Here is a 22,894-nt window from a genome sequence, read left to right on the forward strand (position 1 = left end):
TAACGAGCAAAAATAAATTGATCTTGTTTAGCGAGCAATTTTAGAGGGCATAAAATCCTAGAACATATATAGTTCTACAAGTTGAAAGGATCTCAGTCCTTTTAGAGACAAAATCCACCACAAAAAGTATCAAGCCTTGCAAAGAGCATCAGCCTTTTCCTACTGAAAGAACCTGACCATATCCTGCAGCTAGTTCTGAGGCAGTACAGTACATGTATAATTCTTCGCTGATAACAAGTCATGCCTTTGTTAGGAAAACATCTCTACGATGATCAACATGCGATAGGGTGCAAGTCATCTAAAACTTCTCTTGATCCCGATAACTCAACAAGAGTAAGCAGTGCTTCAGTTTAATTTAACCAAGTACCTACCTGCCAGAGACACTGCTGTTAATTCTCCAAGGCCAATAATGTATGAACACCTAAGAAAAAGCACAATGCAAAAGATTGGAACTAGGACACATACAACATTTACTCGAGATTAACATGCTACAATACGACAGGGAAGATTATTTTGACATATTTGTCCAGAGACAACAATACAACAAAGTCTTAAGAAAAGGAACACACCAAAAGATTAAAAATCGGACGAATGGCTGAGACTAGCATGCTATACTACAACAGAATAGCATATATAAGAATCTGGAGAACCAAGGGCAGGAATCAAATTTGAGATTACATGTTGTCATTAGGCAATATATTTAGAGAGGCCCTATTGTCACATTGAAGCACAAGTTTGTAACATAAAAACAACCTGCATAATTTGACATATTAACTAGACTTCCAGATCACATTTTTGTTTGATAGCTATTACAGCTTTGACAAAAATAAGACACCGAACAAAGGATGCAAAAGAAACATATAGTAGCAAAAGCCAAAAATGTTGAAATGTGGATTTTCATAGTACATAAACCAGTATAACTACATATCATAAATATAACCAAAGATTCTAACGGCTAGAAATATCTTGACTTCAGTCTGACTGGGGGTAAAATACATTTCAGGAAGGCTGAAATTGGTGTCATCTGACAGCGGACAAAATACATTTTGGGAAGGGAGAAATTGGCCTACAAGAAGTCAGCAAGTCTCATTTCTCTTTCATTACCTGAAGGCTAGCAATGGTTGAATTCTCCCAAGCAAAGTAACTCCTAGAATTATATTTCCTTTTCCAATTTGTTCAACATATCCTTACTAATGTAATCAAACTAGCACACTGCAGATGCCAACCTCTGGAAGGTAACACATACTAAAAGAGCAATTTCCAAGAACCTTGTTAATCCACTTCTTTTGTACCAAACACTCTGCAAATGGAGCTAACACCCCAAGTATTTTTTATTGATAAGAACAATTTATGATCGATACAACACAACCTCTGGACAGTAACACCTACTAAAATAGCAATTTCCGAGATCATTGCTAATCCACTTCTTTTGCACCAAACACCCTGTAAATGGAGCTAACAATCAAGTACTTTTGATTGATAAGAACATTTTATGCACCGAACACTCAATATGACCCAACCCAAAAAATGAGAGGATCACACCCTCCGTAAACTTATGATCCAGACATCTGTAACGCACAGAGCACAATAATAATATTCATTGACAATAATGAAAAATGCATCCCATCAAGTTTCATCTCTATTACTGGCGTACACATCTAACTGTACATTTATTAAATTAAATATAACAATCTTCACACTGCTAGAACGAACACTTCTCAATCCTTAGCTCCCCAGCTACGGATCATCTGAAATATGTAATTTTCAGATCGAGAGGGATTATCTTAGTAGAAACAAGACGTCAAGAAATCTAGTTGTGTCTCATGCAATCAGCTAAAGATAGAATAATAATGAAAAAATATAATAAATTAGAATAAAAGATCTCACAAATTCATCATGAGAAAAGCACATCCATCAGTGCACTTTGCTGCATCGGAACTCGTCCGACTGCTCAGGATGAAGCAACCTCCTTATAGACCAAATTCATATCACATTCCCTGGTATTAGTCCATTACTAGGATCAAGTGGTGCCTGGAAACAGTGGAAATGTCTTTCTATAGTTGCTAGGAATATCTTATAAGCTTGTTTGACGACTACTAATCCCTTTCAAAATTGCCTACTAATAATGACAATGTTGTTCAATCATCCATATATGTGTATATCAACATGCTGCACAACCATGCAACAACATCCTTTCACATGCTCAAGCGTCCAGCTTATGCATCATGGCACTTCTAACAAATATTAATATGCATCAATTATAGGCTATAATAGACGCATCAATATAAAATTGATTGCCAAAAGAAATATGAACTAATAACAGCATATTGAAATTTCATCATGTCAGCATACAGAGAATCTAGGTTTTATGAGGCACCTAACACAATATTGATCATCCAAATTGGATACAGAGTCCAAAAAAGTTATTATCGATTTAAAATTCAGTCCTTGAAATTTACAATCATTTCTTCATTACATTGCAAACCAGTCCCTAGCAGTCTTAATGGGCAGGAACTTAGGCAGCCACGTGGAACTTGGTCTCACAGGCAGGACCACATGGAGTTGGCCTGTCTGAGCTGAAGTGCATGAAGTTTAGACCACCCCCGTACTCAAATGCTTAAATTGGTAAAGGACAATTTGTATATTCCAGTGCTTAAATTGAGAACAAAACATTGTCAATACGGAAAGTGTGGTTTCCTTCATAAATCTAAGAGTTTCAACTTCATTCACAAGAAGACAGTCAGCTTCAAACTATCATGGTGGCAACCTGGTATTCATTAAGGTTTTGCATTTATAAAGAGAGAAATTTCAACTGAATTGACCGACCAGCAAGAGGAAAGAAGTGGTTCAAACTAATAACTTAAGAAAGAGAACAAAGTTTGATAAACAAAATATCCAAAAAATTGAAACCCAACCTCATTTCCCTTTTTTGGGTTTCGGGTTTGGTTTTGGATAGGAGGGACTTTAGTAAATTTATATAAAAGGTGACCAACCCTTGCCCTAAATCAAAAGCCTCATCATCCTGCTCAAAATCACCAAAGCATCCAACCATACCATCCAAAAGAATCCTACTTCTTATCGTTTGAAAAATTAACCAAAACTCGAAACCTATATTACCAAATATCCATAGTCAAATCAATTCAAAACTTCAGGTGTCCAATAACCTACATAAGTCTGATATCTTCCAGTAGACTTAAAACAAATGGGACAAGAATAGCAATTCCATGTGGAGTCTACATAAGTGATTATCAACAAGCAATTAACTCTATCGGCAATATCATCACAAATCTTCTCAACATTCTTCATTTTCTTACTACTTGTAAGCATCCAAAATCATCTTACATTCACAGAAAACGAAGTAAATGGCAGGAATTATTTGGTTGCAAACTGTAGATCATGTTATACAGATAGTGGAAAATTGGAACCTGGAAACATAACTTGCGGGTACAAAAGCTTATGCTATGCATTATGCATTTCCACGATCAAATGCAGTTCTGTTTTTGGGGACTCCATTATACAACTCAATGAGTTCTGGATACTCCTTGTAGCAGTTGACGAACTTCTCCACAAATTTCTTCTCTGAATATTTCACGTATGTAGACATACTAAGGTTACTGATGCAAACTCCCCTAGACTTCAGGCCTGTCACAATCTGATGCCTTGGCATCAACCTTTTCTCCAAACTGCACAACAAAATATCTGGCCGAAGTGCAAGATGAGATGGAGCACATCCGGCTTCATTTACCAAGAACTCCATCTTCCTCTGCAAACTCTTTAAAGAAAATCGCACAAACGTAGGAGCCTTTCTGAATGCAGCAAGGAAATCATCCTCGGACCACCCGAAGCCCTTGAAGAACTCCAAGTGAGCCTTGAAGTTCTTCTCGGAGACGCTCTGGAGCACACTCAGGATCAGGAGGAACATCCCCGAGGTGCGAGGTACTCCCAAACCCTCGACACGACTGATTAACGCCTTCAGGGTTTCAGCATTCCGGGTTATGAGGAGGTGATATTGCCGTAGGATCATTGAGAGCTTCTGATCCGTGATCCCGCAATCCCTTAGAATTTCAATGTTAGGCTGGATCGTCTTCTCGACGCTATAACCGAGAAACCACCTGTTTCTCTTCGATATCTTCATCAGTAAGTCGTTGGACCCGAGGAGGCCTTGCCATAATTGGATCTTGGACAAGATGGTCTGGGAATTGTCGCTGATGACGTCGTTATTTGATCTGACGAGGTGGGTGATGTCGGAGCAGGAGAAGCCCAGATCCTGCAGAGCTCGGAACTTTGGGGCCAGGGTCTTCTCCACGTCGAGAAGAAGCAACCGGGGGTTTGCAGATATGACCTTTTTCACCTGGGTGTTGTCAAAACCGTAGCTTTTAAATAAGCCAAGGACGGAGTCAGGCTGGTGGCGGGATTCGACGCGGCCAAGGAGCTTCGAGGCTTTGGCCGCCTGATCAGGATGGAAGCCACAGGTGCTTACCAGGTATTCAGCCATAAGGCTGCTCTCTGGAGCACCGGAGGCGGCGGAATAAGAATGGGTTGCGAGAAAAAGGGCAGCATCGGCCGGACGACAGCAAGGGACGAAGGCAAGGGCTTTGGACAAGAGAGAGACGTAGGGCGACCTATTCGTAAATGTCATCGTCTTCTTCTTTCTTCTTCTTCTTCTTTGTAGGTTCCTTCTCTTTACCAAAACCTAGGGAAGGTGGCGCAGCTGCGTATAGAGTAGCGCGTTTTGGCCGGAAGTACCTGCGTCTTAAACCCTAGAAGTGCGTTACCGTGTTCGACATTTTTTTTTTCGGGCGGATATTACTGCGACCGCAGGCATCTTTTTTTTCTTCGTCAACCTTTAGTTTGATGAGGGGAGAAAACACTTTTATTGCGTGCCAACTAAAGATAATAAAAGGTGTTCTTTTAGAAAAAAATTGCACTATTATTTTTTTTATCTTGGGTTCATTTTTTATAGTTAGGACAAAAATATACCCTTAATCTTCTATTAAAAACGACTTGATCAGCTATTAAAAAATTGATAATTAATTATCAAATTTTTAAAAAAATATAAAAAGCTATGCTAATCATTTTAAAATCAATGGATATGTATCGATTAATATCTATTTTTTATTTTAAAAACTTTATAATTAATTATCAAATTATAATTTATTTAAATAATATCTATTGTTAAGTCACATAAGTTAAAAATATAAGAGTGTTTTTTATCTATATAAGAAATACCTAAGTAAAAATGAATATGGAGGGTTTCATCTATTAAAAAAACTAATACTAGAAATTATTTTTTTTATAAAAGACCCAACATAAATGAATGAATGCTAGAAAACAACTTATTCGTCATAAAATTTGATGGATTAATACATATGCTATTCTAATTATAAGTTAAAGTCAATAATAAAAAATTCATGTAATCTTTAATGTCATCATAGCCATCAACTATGTATGATGTGAATGGCAAAACTATTCATTGTTAATCTACTCAATATATTTTCATTATATAACAGACAGAGATGAGACTTGCTACAAACATATGCTATCTATGAAACAAAACCCAAGACAACTTCTACCTAGAAATTAATAATCATTAGATGATCATGTTCATACTAAAAATAGAAAGTTATTCATCCCATAATCATTAATAATGTGCACCCTGATGATTACCTTTGATTTAGAATCAATTATATTTGATTTAACATATTGACAAGCATTGTAATTATTATAAATATTCTTCTATGGAATCAAATAGTTTGCGTAATATATCTCACCTTTATAAAGACTTCTTCTCATCTTTATTCTTTTTCAATATCGGAGAATTATTCTGTCAGCTTAAGGGATTTATATTTGATCTAGCTGGCTCTTTATGCAAAGTAATTCAAAATCTCTTTTCAATTTGTATCTCAAAATTGTTATAATTTTTAATGATTCTTTATAATTGAATAAGATATATAATAAAATTAATTAGATTTTCATAACGAATTTTAGTTAATAGAAAGGAGTATCAAAATATGGCCAAGTGGGAAAATATCTTATTAATTAATGAGTTAAGTAGGAGAATATCAAAATATATGACCCTTGATAATTGAATAAGATATATAATAAAACGAATATTAGCTAATAGAAAGAAAGTTCATATTATAATAGGATTCCTTATGGTACGCACTTGATGAGAGGACTCTCATAATTACTTATCATAGACCCTCTAATCTCGCATATAAATAGATATGACATCCTAGGTACTAATGACATGATGTTTATGTGATGTGATGATCGTGGACACATACACAAGATACGATAGGTGACATTGAGAGATTACGGTTTCTTTCTCATCCTCTCTTGTCTCTAAACTATTAATAACTATAGTCTTGTGAAAAGGTAGAAAGAGATTATAAGTGTTTAGTTCTCCTTGTAGATCGATATTTGATATAGATGATTTTGCCCCACACAAACTCATCTGCCACTAAGGCCAACAGGAGAGTTCCAGGTCACCAGCTCCGAAATGGCACCATAGTGCATTCTGATAACCTCCCTACATTATTAAGATCAAAGAATGATCAAGTGATTCAACTAATCTTATCCAAAGCCAGCTAGTAAAAGGCCTAGGGATCAAGTATAAAAAAAAACTTATTAACTCACGCTGAGAGGGGGGACTTTCTACATTATAACCTAGTCATACAGCTTACACTACTATCTTTTTCCTTTCGCTGCTGACTTAAGCATCGGAAGGGATGCGTTGGGCAACTCCCAATGCTAGCCTATCATGCAAGATTGCTAGTGGTCAAGAGACGACATCACTGTTAGGACACAACCATGCAACCACGCGACAATCCGAAATCAGGTGTTGCCAATCAGAAATCTTAAATTCGGGAAGCAGGGATGATACCGCATTACCAACAAAACCTGATAATAACCAGAAAAAATAAATTGATCTTGTTTAGCGAGCAATTTTAGAGGGCATAAAATCCTAGAACATATATAGTTCTACAAGTTGAAAGGATCTCAGTCCTTTTAGAGACAAAATCCCCCACAAAAAGTATCAAGCCTTGCAAAGAGCATCAGTCTTTTCTTACTGAAAGAACCTGACCCTATCCAGCAGCTAGTTCTGAGGCAGTACAGTACATGTATAATTCTTCGCTGATAACGAGTCAAGCCTTTGTTAGGAAAACATCTCTACGATGATCAACATGCGATAGGGTGCAAGTCATCTAAAACTTCTCTTGATCCCGATAACTCAACAAGAGTAAGCAGTGCTTCAGTTTAATTTAACCAAGTACCTACCTGCCAGAGACACTGCTGTTAATTCTCCAAGGCCAATAATGTATGAATACCTAAGAAAAAGCACAATGCAAAAGATTGGAACTAGGACACATACAACATTTACTGGAGATTAGCATGCTACAATACCTCAGGGAAGTTATATTGACGTATTTGTCCAGAGACAACAATACAACAAAGTCTTAAGAAAAGGAACACACCAAAATATTAAAAATCGGACGAATGGCTGAGACTAGCATGCTATACTATAACAGAATAGCATATATAAGAATCTGGAGAACCAAGGGCTGGAATCAAATTCGAGATTACAAGTTGCCATTAGGCAATAAATTTAGATATGCTCTATTGTCACATTGAAGCACAAGTTTGTAACATAAAAACAACCTGCATAATTTGACATATTAACTAGACATCCAGATCACCATTTTGTTTGATAGCTATTACAGCTTTGACAAAAATAAGACACCAAACAAAGGATGCAAAAGAAACATATAGTAGCAAAAGCCAAAAAAGTTGAAATGTGGATTTTCATAGTACATAAACCAGTATAACTACATATCATAAAAATAACCAAAGATTCTAACTGTTAGAAATATCTTGACGTCAATCTGACTGTGGGTAAAAAACATTTCAGGAAGGCTGAAATTGGTGTCATCTGACAGCGGACAAAATACATTTTGGGAAGGGAGAAATTGGCCTACAAGAAGTCAGTAAGTCTCATTTCTCTTTCATTACCAGAAGGCTGACAATGGTTGAATTCTCCCTAGCAAAGTAACTCCTAGAATGTTATTTCCTTTTCCAATTTGTTCCACATATCCTTACTAATGTAATCAAACTAGCACACAGCAGATGCCAACCTCTGGAAGGTAACACATACTAAAAGAGCAATTTCCAAGAACCTTATTAATCCACTTCTTTTGCACCAAACACTATGCAATTGGAGCTAACACCCCAAGTACTTTTTATTGATAAGAACAATTTATGATCGATACAAGACAACCTCTGGACAGTAACACCTACAAAAATAGCAATTTCCGAGATCACTGCTAATCCACTTCTTTTGCACCAAACACCCTGTAAATGGAGCTAACAATCAAGCACTTTTGATTGATAAGAACATTTTATGCACCGAACACTCAATATGACCCAACCCAAAAAATGAGAGGATCACACCCTCCGTAAACTTATGATCCAGACATCTGTAATGCACAGAGCACAATAATAATATTTATTGACAATAATGGAAAATGCATCCCATCAAGTCTCATCATTATTACTGGCGTACACATCTAACTGTACTTTTATTAAATTTCAGATAACAATCTTCGCATTGCTAGAACCGAACACTTCTCAATCCTTAGCTCCCCAGCTACGGATCATCTGAAATATGTAATTTTCAGATCGATAGGAATTATCTTAGTAGAAGCAAGATGTCAAGAAATCTAGTTGTGTCTCATGCAATCAGCAAAAGATAAGAATAATAATGAAAAAAGAGCATAACTTAGAATAAAAGATCTCACAAATTCATCATGAGAAAAACATATCCATTAGTGCACTTTGCTGCATCGGAACTCGTCCGACTGCTCAGGATGAAGCAACCTCCTTATAGACTAAATTCATATCACATTCCCTGCTATTAGTCCATTACTAGGATCAAGTGGTGCCCGGCAACAGTAGAAATACGTCTTTCTATAGATGCAAGGAATATCTTATAAGCTTGTTTGACGACTACTAATCCCTTTCAAAATTGCCTACAAATAATGACAATGTTGTTCAATCATCCATATATGTATATATCAACATGCTGCACAACCATGCAACAACATCCTTTCACATGCTCAAGCATCCAACTTATGCATCATGGCACTTCTTACAAATATTAATTATAGGCTACAATAGACGCATCAATATAAAATTGATTGGCAAAAGAAATATGATCTAATAACAGCATATTAAAATTTCATCATGTCAGCATAAAGAGAATCTAGGTTTTATGAGGCACCTAACACTATATTGATCATCCAAATTGGATACAGAGTCCAAAATAGTTATTATCGATTTACAATTCAGTCCTTGAAATTTACAATCATTTCTTCAATACATTGCAAACCAGTCCCTAGCAGTCTTAATGGGCAGGACCTTAGGCAGCCACGTGGAACTTGGTCTCACAGGCAGGACCACATGGAATTGGCCTGTCTGAGCTGAAGTGCATGAAGTTTAGACCACCCCCGTACTCAAATGCTTAAATTGGTGAAGGACAACTTGTACATTCCAGTGCTTAAATTGAGAACAAAACATTGACAATACGGAAAGTGTGGTTTCCTTCATAAATCTAAGAGTTTCAACTTCATTCTCGAGAAGACAGTCAGCTTCAAACTATCATGGTGGAAACCTGGTATTCATTAAGGTTTTGCATTTATAAAGACAGAAATTTCAACTGAATTGACCGATCAGCAAGAAGAAAGAAGTGGTTCAAACTAATCACTTAAGAAAGAGAACAAAATTTGATAAACAAAATATACAAAAAATTGAAACGCAACCTCATCTAGCTTTTTTGGGTTTTGGGTTTGGTTTTGGATAGGAGGGACTTTAGTAAATTTATATAAAAGGTGACCAACCCTTGCCCTAAATCAAAAGCCTCATCATCCAACTCAAAATCACCAAAGCATCCTACCATACCATCCAAAAGAATCCTACTTCTTATCATTTGAAAAAATAACCAAAACTCGAAACCTAACTTACCAAATATCCATAGTTAAATCAATCAAAACTTCAAGTGTCCAATAACCTACATAAGTCTGATATCTTCCAGTAGACTTAAAACCAATGGGACAAGAATAACAATTCCATGTGGCATCTACACAAGTGATTATCAACAAGCAATTAACTCTATCGGCAATATCATCACAAATCTTCTCAACATTGTTCATTTTCTTACTACATGTAAGCATCCAAACTCATCTTACATTCACAGAAAACGAAGTAAATGGCAGGAATTATTTGGTCGCAAACTGTAGATCATGTTATGCGGATAGTGGAAAATTGGAACCTGGAAACATAACTTGCTGGTACAAAGCTTGTGCTATGCATTATGCATTTCCACGATCAAATGCAGTTCTGTTTTTGGGGACTCCATTATAAAACTCAATGAGTTCTGGATACTCCTTGTAGCGGTTGACGAACTTCTCCACAAATTTCTTCTCTGAATATTTCACGTATGTAGACATACTAAGGTTACTGATGCAAACTCCCCTAGACTTCAGGCCTGTCACAATCTGATGCCTTGGCATCAACCTTTTCTCCAAACTGCACAACAAAATATCTGGCCGAAGTGCAAGATGAGATGGAGCACATCCGGCTTCATTTACCAAGAACTCCATCTTCCTCTGCAAACTCTTTAAAGAAATTTGCACAAACGTAGGAGCCTTTCTGAATGCAGCAAGGAAATCATCCTCGGACCACCCGAAGCCCTTGAAGAACTCCAAGTGAGCCTTGAAGTTATTCTCGGAGACGTTGTGGAGCACAGTCAGGGTCAAGGGGAACATCCCTGAGGTGCGAGCTACTCCCAAACCTTCGACACGACTGATTAACGCCTTCAGGGTTTCAGTATTCCCGGTTATGAGCAGGGGATATTGCCTTAGGATCATTGAGAGCTTCTGATCCGTCATCCCACAATCCCTTAGAATTTCATTGTTAGGCTGGATCGTCTTCTCGATGCTATACCCGAGAAACCTCCTGTTGTTCTTGCACAAGTTCATCAGTAAGTCGTTGGACCCGAGGACGCATTGCCATAATTGGATCTTGGACAAGATGTTCTGGGATTTGTGGCTGATGACGTGGTTATTCGATATGACGAGGTGGGTGATGTCGGAGCAGGAGAAGCCCAGATCCTGCAAAGCTCGGAACTTTGGGGCCAGGGTCTTCTCCACGTCGAGGAGAAGCCACCGGGGGTTTGCAGATATGACCTTTTTCACCTGGGTGTTGTCAAAACCGTAGCTTTTAAATAAGCCAAGGACGGAGTCAGGCTGGTGGCGGGATTCGACGTGGCCAAGGAGCTTCGAGGCTTTGGCCGCCTGATCAGGATCGAAGCCACAGGAGCTGACCAGGTATTCAGCCATAAGGCTGCTCTCTGGAGCACCGGAGGCGGCGGAGTAAGAATGGGTTGCGAGAAAAAGGGCAGCATCGGCCGGACGACAGCAAGGGACGAAGGCAAGGGCTTTGGACAAGAGAGAGACGTAGGGCGACCTATTCATCAATGTCATCGTCTTCTTCTTCTTCTTCTTCTTCTTTGTAGGTTCCTTCTCTTTACCAAAACCTAGCGAAGGTGGCGTAGCTGCGTATAGAGGAGCGCGATTAGGCCGGAAGTACCTGCGTCTTAAACCCTAGAAGTGCGTTACCGTGTTCGACATTTTTTTTTTCTGACGGAGATTACTGCGACCGCAGACGTCCTTTTTTTTCTTCGTCAACTTTTAGTTTGTTGAGGGGAGAAAAAACTTTTATTGCGTGCCAACTAAAGATAATAAACGGTGTTCTTTTAGAAAAAATTTGCACTATTATTTTTTTATCTAGGGTTTATTTTTCATAGTTAGAACAAAAATATACCCTTAATCTTCTATTAAAAATGACTTGATCAGCTATTAAAAAATTGATAATTAATTATCAAAATTCAAAAAAAATATAAAAAGCTATGCTAATCATTTTAAAATCAATAGATATGCATCGAAGATGATTAATATCTATTTTTATTTTAAAAACTTTTATAATTAATTATCAAATTATAATTTATTTAAATAATATCTATGATTAAGTTACATAAGTTAAAATATAAGAGTGATTTTTCTCTAAATAAAAATACCTAAGTAAAAAGGAATATGGAGGGTTTCATCGATAAGAAAACTAATACTATAAATTATTTTTTTATAAAAGACCCGACATATTTTAATGAATGTTAGAAAACAACTTATCCATCATAAAATTTGATGAATTAATATATATATGCTACTCTAATTATCAATTTAAAGTCAATAATAAAAAATTCATATAATCTTTAATGTCATTATAACCATCAACTATTTATGATGTGAATAGCAAAACTGCTCATTGTTCACTTAAAATCTACTCAATAGATTTTCAATAGATAGAGAACAGACAATGACTCGCAAACATGTCAACTATCTTATTAGAAACATACCCTATCTATGAAACAATGCCTAAGGCAACTTCTATCTAGAAATTAATAATAATTAGATGATCATGTTCACACTAAAAATAGAAAGACATTCATCCTATAATCATTAACTTATTATATCCATACCAAGATTAAGAAAGTATCCCGATGATTAACTTTGATTTAGAATCGATTATATTTGATTTAACATATTGACAACCATTGTAATTGGTATATATATCCTTCGACGGAATCAAATAATTTGGATAATATATCTCATGACTTCTTCTCACTCTTTATTATTTTTTAGTATTGGAGAATTATTCTCTCAGCTTAAGGGATTTATACTTGATTTAGCTAGCTCTTTATGCAAAGTAACTCAAAACATCTTTTCAATTTGTCGTATCAAAATTGTTAGAATACATGACTCTTTATAATTGAATAAGATATATAATAAAATTAATTGGATTTTGATGACGAATATTAGTCAATAGAAAGGAATATCAAAATATATGTCAAGTGAAAGAATATCTTATAAATTAATGGGCTAAGCGGGAGAATATCAAATATGTGACCCTTTTATAATTGAATAAGATATATAATAAAACTGATTAGATTCTGATAACGGATATTAACCAATAGAAAGAAAGTTTATATTATAGTAGGATTCCTTAGGAGGTGCCCTTGATGGGAGGAACTCTCTTAATTATTTATCACAGACTCTCTACTCTCGTCTATAAATAGATAGGACCTCATAGGGAATATTGACATGATGTTTATGTGATGTAATGGTCATGAATACATACACGAGATACGATAGGTGACATTGAGAGATTACGGTTCCTTTCTCATCCTCTCTTGTCTCTGAACCATTAATAACTATAATCTTGTGAAAGGGTAGAAAGAGATGAGTATTTAGTTCTCCTTGTAGATCGACATTTGATATAAATGATTTTGCCCCACATAAACTCATCTACCACTAAGGCCAACACCTATGGAGAGTTTCAGGTCATTAGCTTCGAAATGACACCATAGTGCCGATAACCATCCTACTTTATTAAGATCAAAGAATGATAAGGTGATTTTGCTAATCTTATCCAAGGCCAGCTAGTAAAAGGTCTAGGGATCAAGTATAAAAAGGAACTCATTAACTCACGCTGAGACGGGGGACTCTCTATACACTAACTTAGTCATATAGCTTACACTGCTATCTTTCCCCTTTCGCTGACTTAAGCATCGGAAGGAATGCGTTGGGCAACCCCTAATGCTGGCCTATCATGCAAGATTGCTGACGATCAAGAGATGACATCACTATTAGGACGCAACTATGCAACCATAAGATAATCCATCATTCGAGGACAGATGGATGACCCAACCCCAGGGAAGAATCTCGTAACTAAGAAGACTCCAAACCTCCTACCCGATCATCCTGAATCGGGTCCTCGCCAATAGAACGACATCTGATCGGACCGCCTATGCTGTCTCACTCATCAGGTCACCTACATCAGTCAAGAAAATGCACCTGGGTAAACTTGCACTTTCGATAGTGGATCAATCAGTTATCAGTCGACGGTACTCATGACACCATCAATATCCTTACAATATTCGAATCCGAGGATGGTGATCCTACATATATATAGAGAATTTTTCAGATAACTTTGAAAGGTATCTAATATATGTTATTTGATTTCAATCCCAATATTTAAATTAATATATAGCATATAATATATTTTATGCTTGGCACTTACTAAGTGCAATCTTTCCCTCTTCTTTCTATCCTTGCCCTGTTTCTATGTTGTCCCAAAAAGTCAAGTACCTTAAAAGCTTTTTCTTTGTCTCTGGAACATGGCCAAATTAAGTTAAGATTTTTGCAGTAGAGAAGAGTGGAACATAACTAAAATTAAAGCAAAACCAAGTGAAGAATTGGTAAATGAGTACTTATATTTTACCTTGATTCAAAGTATCGATGTTGAACCCATATCTTGCGAATGAAATAGGATGAATTCAACCTCAGTTGTAAAGTAAGAGAGGAGGTAAAAGAATGGAAGCCAGCCATGACCTTTTGCAAAGGAGACGATCATATGAATCCTTGTGAGTTTGGAGATTGGAGGTGGGGTAAGCGAACACCATCATTCACATACCCAATAATTGCACTAATATTAGATAAGATTCCAAGAGAAACTCTGTTTGATCTAAGTGGAGGAAGATAAAAGACACGAGACGGATGCGTTGATATATCATGAAGAAAGTTCCAAATGAGTTCCCATGATTTTTCCTTAGATTATTGAGGAATTCCAGGTTGCAAACAAAACAAGTACCTTTTGGAGTTCTTCGTACCTACACAATATCTTGTGACAGACAACTCTTTTAAGATCTTTGGCTATTTTCATTTAATAGAGTTAAGTTCGAAAGGTAAGTACTGCACAGACAAAGGATCATCAATGCACTTCGTTAACCCAAGAAACCAGACTGAGTTGTACTCATGTAAAGAATGATCATAAAATTAGCATTCTAAACCATGCACTGAGATGGAGCATTGTGGTGATGAGATTAAACTGACTAGCACAGAATAAAAAAAGCAAAGTTTTAGTTTCTATAGTGAAAATGATGGAAGGGGTGCTAATAACTTGTGAAATGTGTATGCTTTGATATGCATTTGATGGAGTTGTGTGCATGCATCAAAACCAAATTTTAGCAGATATCATTACTGATTTGCTAGTAATTAGCTCCACAAATTGTTATACCAGTTTGGGAAAAGAATTTGTACATGTCATAACATGTTAGAATAATAAACACCATGATCTTATAAAAGAAAAGTACTCGTTCTTTATTCCTATGTGGAAGGTCTCATGAAAAATTTGAATGATTTTCTGAAAAAACTTCACATTTTGCTTTTTGAAAAAAATATAAATATATATATATATATATATATTTTTCCAACATGAGCATATTGATCCAAGTGGTGCACTAGTCTAAATAGATAGATTTGATCATTTAAGGTTGGGAGTCCATTTAGATGATTTATAATATTTTCAAGTAGATTATATAGTATTTTTGTTGTGATGATCGAAACATTATAAGAGGTTAAATTTTTATCCCTATTTAGATGATATTACTTCTAAACTATTATAAATAATTATGAAACCTAGTATGATATATCAAATGATTTTTAGTATATTTGGATTTTGTTTGACTTACTTACATTGTTTTCTAATAACATTATAGTATTTTTATTGAGGTTATGCAGTGAAAAACACTACAAATGACATCATATTATGCATCTTTAGTTGTCATAGTTTATAGATCATTATGATATCAGATTTTTAGGCTTGTAATTAGTTTGATTGAGGTTAGGAGTTTATTTGGATCATTTACGGACTCCTTTACAATATTTTTCTTATGATGGCTAATAAAAACACTATAATAAACTAATTTTACTCTTATTTGGATGATATTATTGTTAAATTATTTTAAATATATGATATATCAAATGGTTTGTAGTATGTTTGGATTTCTCAGTTACAGTATTTTTAAATAACATTATAGTGTTTTTATAAGGTGTAAAGCAATTGAAAAATCTTTGATTATCGTTGATCGTAGATGTGTAGTTGGTTTGTCTGCGTTAGGAGTCTATTCGGGTTATTTATAATATTTTTATTATGATGATCAAAATATTATAAAAATTAATTTTTGATTCTCATTTTGATGATCAAACTACTGTGTAAATCATATGAATCAGATCATGCTACTGTACAAACCAATCCATCAACTTGGATTCAAACACTTGTTGTTGCTCAAGCAGGTTTTTGGGCTCATACCTTGTGAGTTCTTTCATCATGATGGGGGTTCTTTTGTCAAAATAATACATACTACACATCCCGCATGAAGTGATTTTGCACAAGGGACAATGCCTCCTGTGCCTCTTCTGTGATACCTATAGATCGGTCTATAAGGTATCTATGAAACCAGTGGGAAAAATATCATTGAGGCTGGTAAGAGATACTTTCAGTATTATTCAAAATAGAAGGCATTATTTGAGAAATAGAGAAATATGAGACATCTTTTAGGAAAAAAAAATAATAATAAAAAAGTGAGACTTCTTCGAAATCACCCGAAAACTTTTGCTCACTTGTTTTGTGCGCAGTAGTTGTAGGGTCTTCTAGACTTTGCAGCATCAAGAGAGTTCCTCTCCTCCGAACTCCTGTTTCCCAAACATCTCTACGATGATCAACATGCGTTAGGGTGCAAGTCATCCAAAACTTCTCTTGATCCCGATAACTCAACAAGAGTAAGCAGTGCTTCAGTTTAATTTGACCAAGTACGTACCTGCCAGAGACACTGCTGTTAATTCTCCAAGGCCAATAATGTATGAATAACTAAGAAAAAGCACAATGCAAAAGATTGGAAGATTATTTTGATGTATTTGTACAGAGAAAACAATACAACAAAGTCTTTAGAAAAGGAACACACCAAAAGATTAAAAATAGGACGAATGGCTGAGACTAGCATGCTATACTATATAAGAATCTGGAGAACCAAGGGTGGAATCAAATTCGAGATTACATGTTGCTATTAGGCAATAAATTTAGAGATGCTCGATTGTCACATTGAAGCACAAGTTTGTAACATAAAAAACAACCTGCATAATTTGACATATTAACCAGACTTCCAGATCAACTTTTTGTTTGATAGCTATTACAGCTTTGACAAAAATAAGACACCAAACAAAGGATGCAAAAGAAACATATAGAGTAGCAAAAGCCAAGAAAGTTGAAATGTGGATTTTCATAGTATAACTACATAGCATAAATGTAACCAAAGATTCTAACTCTTAGAAATATCTTGACTTGAGTCTGACTGTGGGTAAAACACATTTCAGGAAGGCTGAAATTGGTGTCATCTGACAGCGGACAAAATACATTTTGGGAAGGGAGAAATTGGCCTACAAGAAGTCAGCAAGTCTCATTTCTCTTTCATTACCTGAAGGCTGGCAATGGTTGAATTCTCCCTAGCAAAGTAACTCCTAGAATTATATTTCCTTTTCCAATTTGTTCAACATATCCTTGCTAATGTAATCAAACTAGCACACTGCAGATGCCAACCTCCGGACGGGAACACATACTAAAAGAGCAATTTCCAAGAACATAGTTAATCCACTTCTTTTGCACCAAACACTCTGCAAATGGAGCTAACACCCCAAGAATTTTTTATTGATAAGAACAATTTATGATCGATACAACACAACCTCTGGACAGTAACACCTACTAAAATATCAATTTCCAAGATCACTGCTAATCCACTTCTTTTGCACCAAACACCCTGTAAATGGAGCTAACAATCAAGTACTTTTGATTGATAAGAACATTTTATGCACCGAACACTCAATATGACCCAACCCAAAAAATGAGAGGATCGCACCCTCCGTAAACTTATGATCCAGACATCTGTAACGCACAGAGCACAATAATAATATTCATTGACAATAATGGAAAATGCATCCCATCAAGTCTCATCATTATTACTGGAGTACACATCTAACTGTGCTTTTATTAAATATCAGATAACAATCTTCACATTGCTAGAACTGAAAACTTCTCAATCCTTAGCTCCCCAGCTACGGATCATCTGAAATATGTACTTTTCAGATCGATAGGGATTATCTTAGTAGAAACAAGACGTCAAGAAATCTAGTTGTGTCCCACGCAATCAGCTAAAGATAAGAATAATAATGAAAAAAGAGCATAAATTAGGATAAAAGATCTCACAAATTCATCATGAGAAAAGCACATCCATCAGTGCACTTTGCTGCATCGGAACTCGTCCGAGGGATGAAGCTACCTCCTTATAGACTAAATTCATATCACATTACCTGCTATTAGTCCATTACTAGGATCAAGTGGTGCCCGGCAACAGTAGAAATACGCCTCTCTATAGATGCAAGGAATATCTTATAAGCTTGTTTGACGACTACTAATCCCTTTCAAAATTGCCTACTAATAATGACAATGTTGTTCAATCATCCATATATGTATATATCAACATGCTGCACAACCATGCAACAACAACCTTTCACATGCTCAAGCATCCAACTTATGCATCATGGCACTTCTAACAAATATTAATATGCGTCAATTATAGGCTAAAATAGACGCATCAATATAAAATTGATTGCCAAAAGAAATATGAACTAATAACAGCATATTAAAATTTCATCATGTCAGCATACAGAGAATCTAGGTATTATGAGGCACCTAACACTATATTGCTCATCCAAATTGGATACAGAGTTCAAAAAAGTTCTTATCGATTTACAATTCAGTCCTTGAAATTTACAATCATTTCTTCATTACATTGCAAACCAGTCCCTAGCAGTCTTAATGGGCAGGCCCTTAGGCAGCCACGTGGAACTTGGTCTCAAAGGCAGGACCACATGGAGTTGGCCTGTCTGAGCTGAAGTGCATGAAGTTTAGACCACCCCCGTACTCAAATGCTTAAATTGGTAAAGGACAACTTGTACATTCCAGTGCTTAAATTGAGAACAAAACATTGTCAATACGGAAAGTGTGGTTTCCTTCATAAATCTAAGAGTTACAACTTCATTCTCAAGAAGACAGTCAGCTTCAAACTATCATGGTGGCAACCTGGTATTCATTAAGGTTTTGCACTTATAAAGAGAGAAATTTCAACTGAATTGACCGATCAGCAAGAGGAAAGAAGTGGTTCAAACTAATCACTTAAGAAAGAGAACAAAGTTTGATAAACAAAATATACAAAAAATTGAAACGCAACCTCATCTACCTTTTTTGGGTTTTCGGTTTGGTTTAGGATAAGAGGGACTTTAGTAAATTTATATAAAAGGTGACCAACCCTTGCCCTAAATCAAAAGCCTCATCATCCAGCTCAAAATCACCAAAGCATCCTACCATACCATCCAAAAGAATCCTACTTCTTATCATTTGAAAAAATAACCAAATTTCGAAACCTAACTTACCAAATATCCATAGTTAAATCAATCAAAACTTCACGTGTCCAATAACCTACATAAGTCTGATATCTTCCAGTAGACTTAAAACGAATGGGACAAGAATAACAATTCCATGTGGCGTCTACACAAGTGATTATCAACAAGCAATTAACTCTATCGGCAATATCATCACAAATCTTCTCAACATTCTTCATTTTCTTACTACGTGTAAGCATCCAAACTCATCTTACATTCACAGAAAACAAAGTAAATGGCAGGAATTATTTGGTCGCAAACTGTAGATCATGTTATGCGGATAGTGGAAACTTGGAACCTGGAAACATAACTTGCTGGTACAAAAGCTTGTGCTATGCATTATGCATTTCCACGATCTAATGCAGTTCTGTTTTTGGGGACTCCATTATACAACTCAATGAGTTCTGGATACTCCTTGTAGCGGTTGACGAACTTCTCCACAAATTTCTTCTCTGGATATTTAGCGTATGTAGACATACTAAGGTTACTGATGCAAACTCCCCTAGACTTCAGGCCTGTCACAATCTGATGCCTTGGCATCAACCTTTTCTCCAAACTGCACAACAAAATATCTGGCCGAAGTGCAAGATGAGATGGAGCACATCCGGCTTCATTTACCAAGAACTCCATCTTCCTCTGCAAACTCTTTAAAGAAATTCGCACAAACGTAGGAGCCTTTCTGAATGCAGCAAGGAAATCATCCTCGGACCACCCGAAGCCCTTGAAGAACTCCAAGTGAGCCTTGAAGTTCTTCTCGGAGATGCTCTGGAGCACACTCAGGATCAGGAGGAACATCCCCGAGGTGCGAGGTACTCCCATACCGTCGACACGACTGATTAACGCCTTCAGGGTTTCAGCATTCTGGGTTATGAGGACGGGATATTGCCTTAGGATCATTGAGAGCTTCTGATCCGTGATCCCGCAATCCCTTAGAATTTCAATGTTAGGCTGGATCGTCTTCTCGATGCTATACCCGAGAAACCACCTGTTTCTCTTGCATATCTTCATCAGTAAGTCGTTGGACCCGAGGAGGCCTTGCCATAATTGGATCTTGGCCAAGATGTTCTGGGATTTGTGGCTGATGATGTGGTTATTCGATCTGACGAGGTGGGTGATGTCGGAGCAGGAGAAGCCCAGATCCTGCAAAGCTCGGAACTTTGGGGCCAGGGTCTTCTCCACGTCGAGGAGAAGCCACCGGGGGTTTGCAGATATGACCTTTTTCACCTGGGTGTTGTCAAAACCGTAGCTTTTAAATAAGCCAAGGACGGAGTCAGGCTGGTGGCGGGATTCGACGCGACCAAGGAGCTTCGAGGCTTTGGCCGCCTGATCAGGATGGAAGCCACAGGAGCTGACCAGGTATTCAGCCATAAGGCTGCTCTCTGGAGCACCGGAGGCGGCGGAATAAGAATGGGTTGCGAGAAAAATGGCAGCTTCGGCCGGACGACAGCAAGGGACGAATGCAAGGGCTTTGGACAAGAGCGAGACGTAGGGCGACCTATTCATCAATGCCATCGTCTTCTTCTTCTTCTTCTTTGTAGGTTCCTTCTCTTCGGCAAAACCTAGCGAAGGTGGCGTAGCTGCGTACAGAGGAGCGCGTTTAGGCCGGAAGTACCTGCGTCCTAAACCCTAGAAGTGCGTTGAGGGTTTTATTCGTCATTTTTCCGGGCGGAGATTACTGCGACCGCATGCGTCATTTTTTTTTATTCGCCAACTTTTAGTTTGTTGAGGGGAGAAAAAAATTTTATTGTGTAACAACTAAAGATAATAAAAGGTTTTCTTTTATAAAGATTTTTATTATTTTTTTTTGTCGGATATAATCCCTATATTTATTTTAGAGCGACGAAGGAGAGGACTTGCGAGAAAATAGACATCGTCGATCGGATGACGATGAGGGATGTAGACGAAAGCTTTAGACAAAAGAAAGAAAGAAGTAGGACGATCTATTCATCAAATGTCATCATCGTCGTCGTCATCTTCTTTGTAGGAGGTGTTGCCATGTCGGGGGTGCATTTTGATCGAAAAGACCTACATCCTAAACCCTATAACTATCTTACTGTGCTCGAGGAACTTTTCACGATCGGAGATTTCTACGATCGCGAGCTTTTTTTTCTTCGTCATATTTTATTGTAGACCAACTAAAATAAATAAATAGATGAATGACCACCGATGAACTACATATTAACCTCAATCCTCGAATTAATTGACAATTATGCTACCCAAATTATCAAATTCAATTAGCAATAATAAGAATATTAAAACCTAAATATCATCATAATGATTAACTATTTATTATCATAATTTGATTGGACTTGTGAAATACCAGAGAGATTATTTAGAAAATCTCCTCACCAAGGATCCAACGGAATCGTTTCACGTCAAACTTTACTATCTTCGATATCATGATAAAAATGTAAGTAGCTCCTCGGATGGAATTGGGGTGCAATATTCTTTGGTTTGAAGGATACGAAAGGATATAAACTATTTCGATTGATCTACCTCTCTAAGTGGGTGCTTCCATCGCGAAGGGAACATAAGGAGACAAACAAACACAATCAGCTGCCTCCTTATTGAAAACAACTACCACAGACATATGGTGACCATCAAAGAGAGCCCAAGGTAACTTCCTCCATAGTCAACTCTTAGCAGTCGAAACCAGCAACCAAAAGAGATAGACCTTCCACCACGCTTTGACTTTACCAACACACTATCTAATGCCCACATGACTCTCGGCAATTGATCACAACCGTAAAGCACACTCTACTCGAAATCTTTCGAATGAAGTTGTGATAAGATGACTTATATTTTTAAGTTAATGCTTAAATTATTTTATTAAATTAATTATGATATATTTGTTTACAATATTATTTTAAATAGGTCTGATATTTCCAAGAAGCTCCCATATTTGCACTCAGACAAAATCGATTTGAATACTCTCTGCCCCTTTTCTTTCCTATAATTAACAACTCTCTACGATATTTGTTTGCATATATCGTGGAATTCCAAGTTGCAGACAAAACAAGTAGCTTTGGGAGTTCTTCGTATCTACACAACAAAATCTTGTGATAGTATCTGCATTTGATAGAGTAAGTTCAAAAAGATAAGTATTTCACAGATAAAGGATCATCACTGCATTTCCCTAAACCAAGAAACCTATCATGAATTAGATTGATCATAATGTAGCATGCACTGAGATGGAACATTGTGGTGATGAGATTTGGTCTGACTAGCATAGAATAAAAAGAGCATAGTTTTAATTTTTGTGATGAAAAATGATGAAGGTTGGTAATTGTTAAGATTTAAAATAAAAAAGCTTAGATACAAATAAATTAAAAAATATATTCTTAAGTTACATTGAAAATTCATACAAGATTTAACGTGATTCGATAACTCCTATCCATATTCATAGATAAAATTAAATTTTTTATCATATAAATTAATTACAATATCCT

At 36.5% G+C, this 22,894-nt stretch overlaps 3 protein-coding genes across 7 annotated transcripts; all 3 read right to left on the reverse strand.

Annotated features, from left to right (window-relative positions):
- On the reverse strand, positions 1–4,774 carry LOC135635765 (transcription termination factor MTERF15, mitochondrial-like). Of its 2 annotated transcripts, none has more exons than XM_065147070.1 (2): positions 3,439–4,774; positions 1–371 (listed from the first exon to the last, which is right to left on the reverse strand). In XM_065147070.1, the coding sequence occupies exon 1, from the start codon at positions 4,637–4,639 to the stop codon at positions 3,467–3,469; it is 1,173 nt and encodes a 390-aa protein (XP_065003142.1). In that variant the 5' UTR covers positions 4,640–4,774; the 3' UTR covers positions 1–371; positions 3,439–3,466. The 2 variants fall into 2 exon arrangements, with proteins under 2 accessions (XP_065003142.1, XP_065003141.1); XM_065147069.1 differs by having other exon boundaries at positions 3,426–4,773.
- A 2,133-nt stretch (positions 4,775–6,907) lies between these two features.
- LOC135634623 (transcription termination factor MTERF15, mitochondrial-like) lies at positions 6,908–11,668 on the reverse strand. 3 transcript variants are annotated; one of them, XM_065145062.1, is made up of 2 exons: positions 10,341–11,668; positions 6,908–7,281 (listed from the first exon to the last, which is right to left on the reverse strand). In XM_065145062.1, the coding sequence occupies exon 1, from the start codon at positions 11,538–11,540 to the stop codon at positions 10,368–10,370; it is 1,173 nt and encodes a 390-aa protein (XP_065001134.1). In that variant the 5' UTR covers positions 11,541–11,668; the 3' UTR covers positions 6,908–7,281; positions 10,341–10,367. The 3 variants fall into 3 exon arrangements, with proteins under 3 accessions (XP_065001134.1, XP_065001133.1, XP_065001135.1); XM_065145061.1 differs by having other exon boundaries at positions 10,328–11,668; XM_065145063.1 differs by lacking the exon at positions 6,908–7,281 and adding an exon at positions 7,290–9,029 and having other exon boundaries at positions 10,328–11,668.
- Positions 11,669–16,403: 4,735 nt separating this feature from the next.
- LOC135634624 (transcription termination factor MTERF4, chloroplastic-like) lies at positions 16,404–21,052 on the reverse strand. 2 transcript variants are annotated; one of them, XM_065145065.1, is made up of 2 exons: positions 19,757–21,052; positions 16,404–16,771 (listed from the first exon to the last, which is right to left on the reverse strand). In XM_065145065.1, exon 1 carries the CDS (start codon positions 20,955–20,957, stop codon positions 19,785–19,787), a length of 1,173 nt encoding a protein of 390 aa, XP_065001137.1. In that variant the 5' UTR covers positions 20,958–21,052; the 3' UTR covers positions 16,404–16,771; positions 19,757–19,784. The 2 variants fall into 2 exon arrangements, with proteins under 2 accessions (XP_065001137.1, XP_065001136.1); XM_065145064.1 differs by having other exon boundaries at positions 19,744–21,052.
- Positions 21,053–22,894: the final 1,842 nt, after the last annotated feature.

This window comes from Musa acuminata, chromosome BXJ3-4 (genome assembly GCF_036884655.1).
Source record: "Musa acuminata AAA Group cultivar baxijiao chromosome BXJ3-4, Cavendish_Baxijiao_AAA, whole genome shotgun sequence".
Lineage (NCBI taxonomy): Eukaryota > Viridiplantae > Streptophyta > Magnoliopsida > Zingiberales > Musaceae > Musa > Musa acuminata.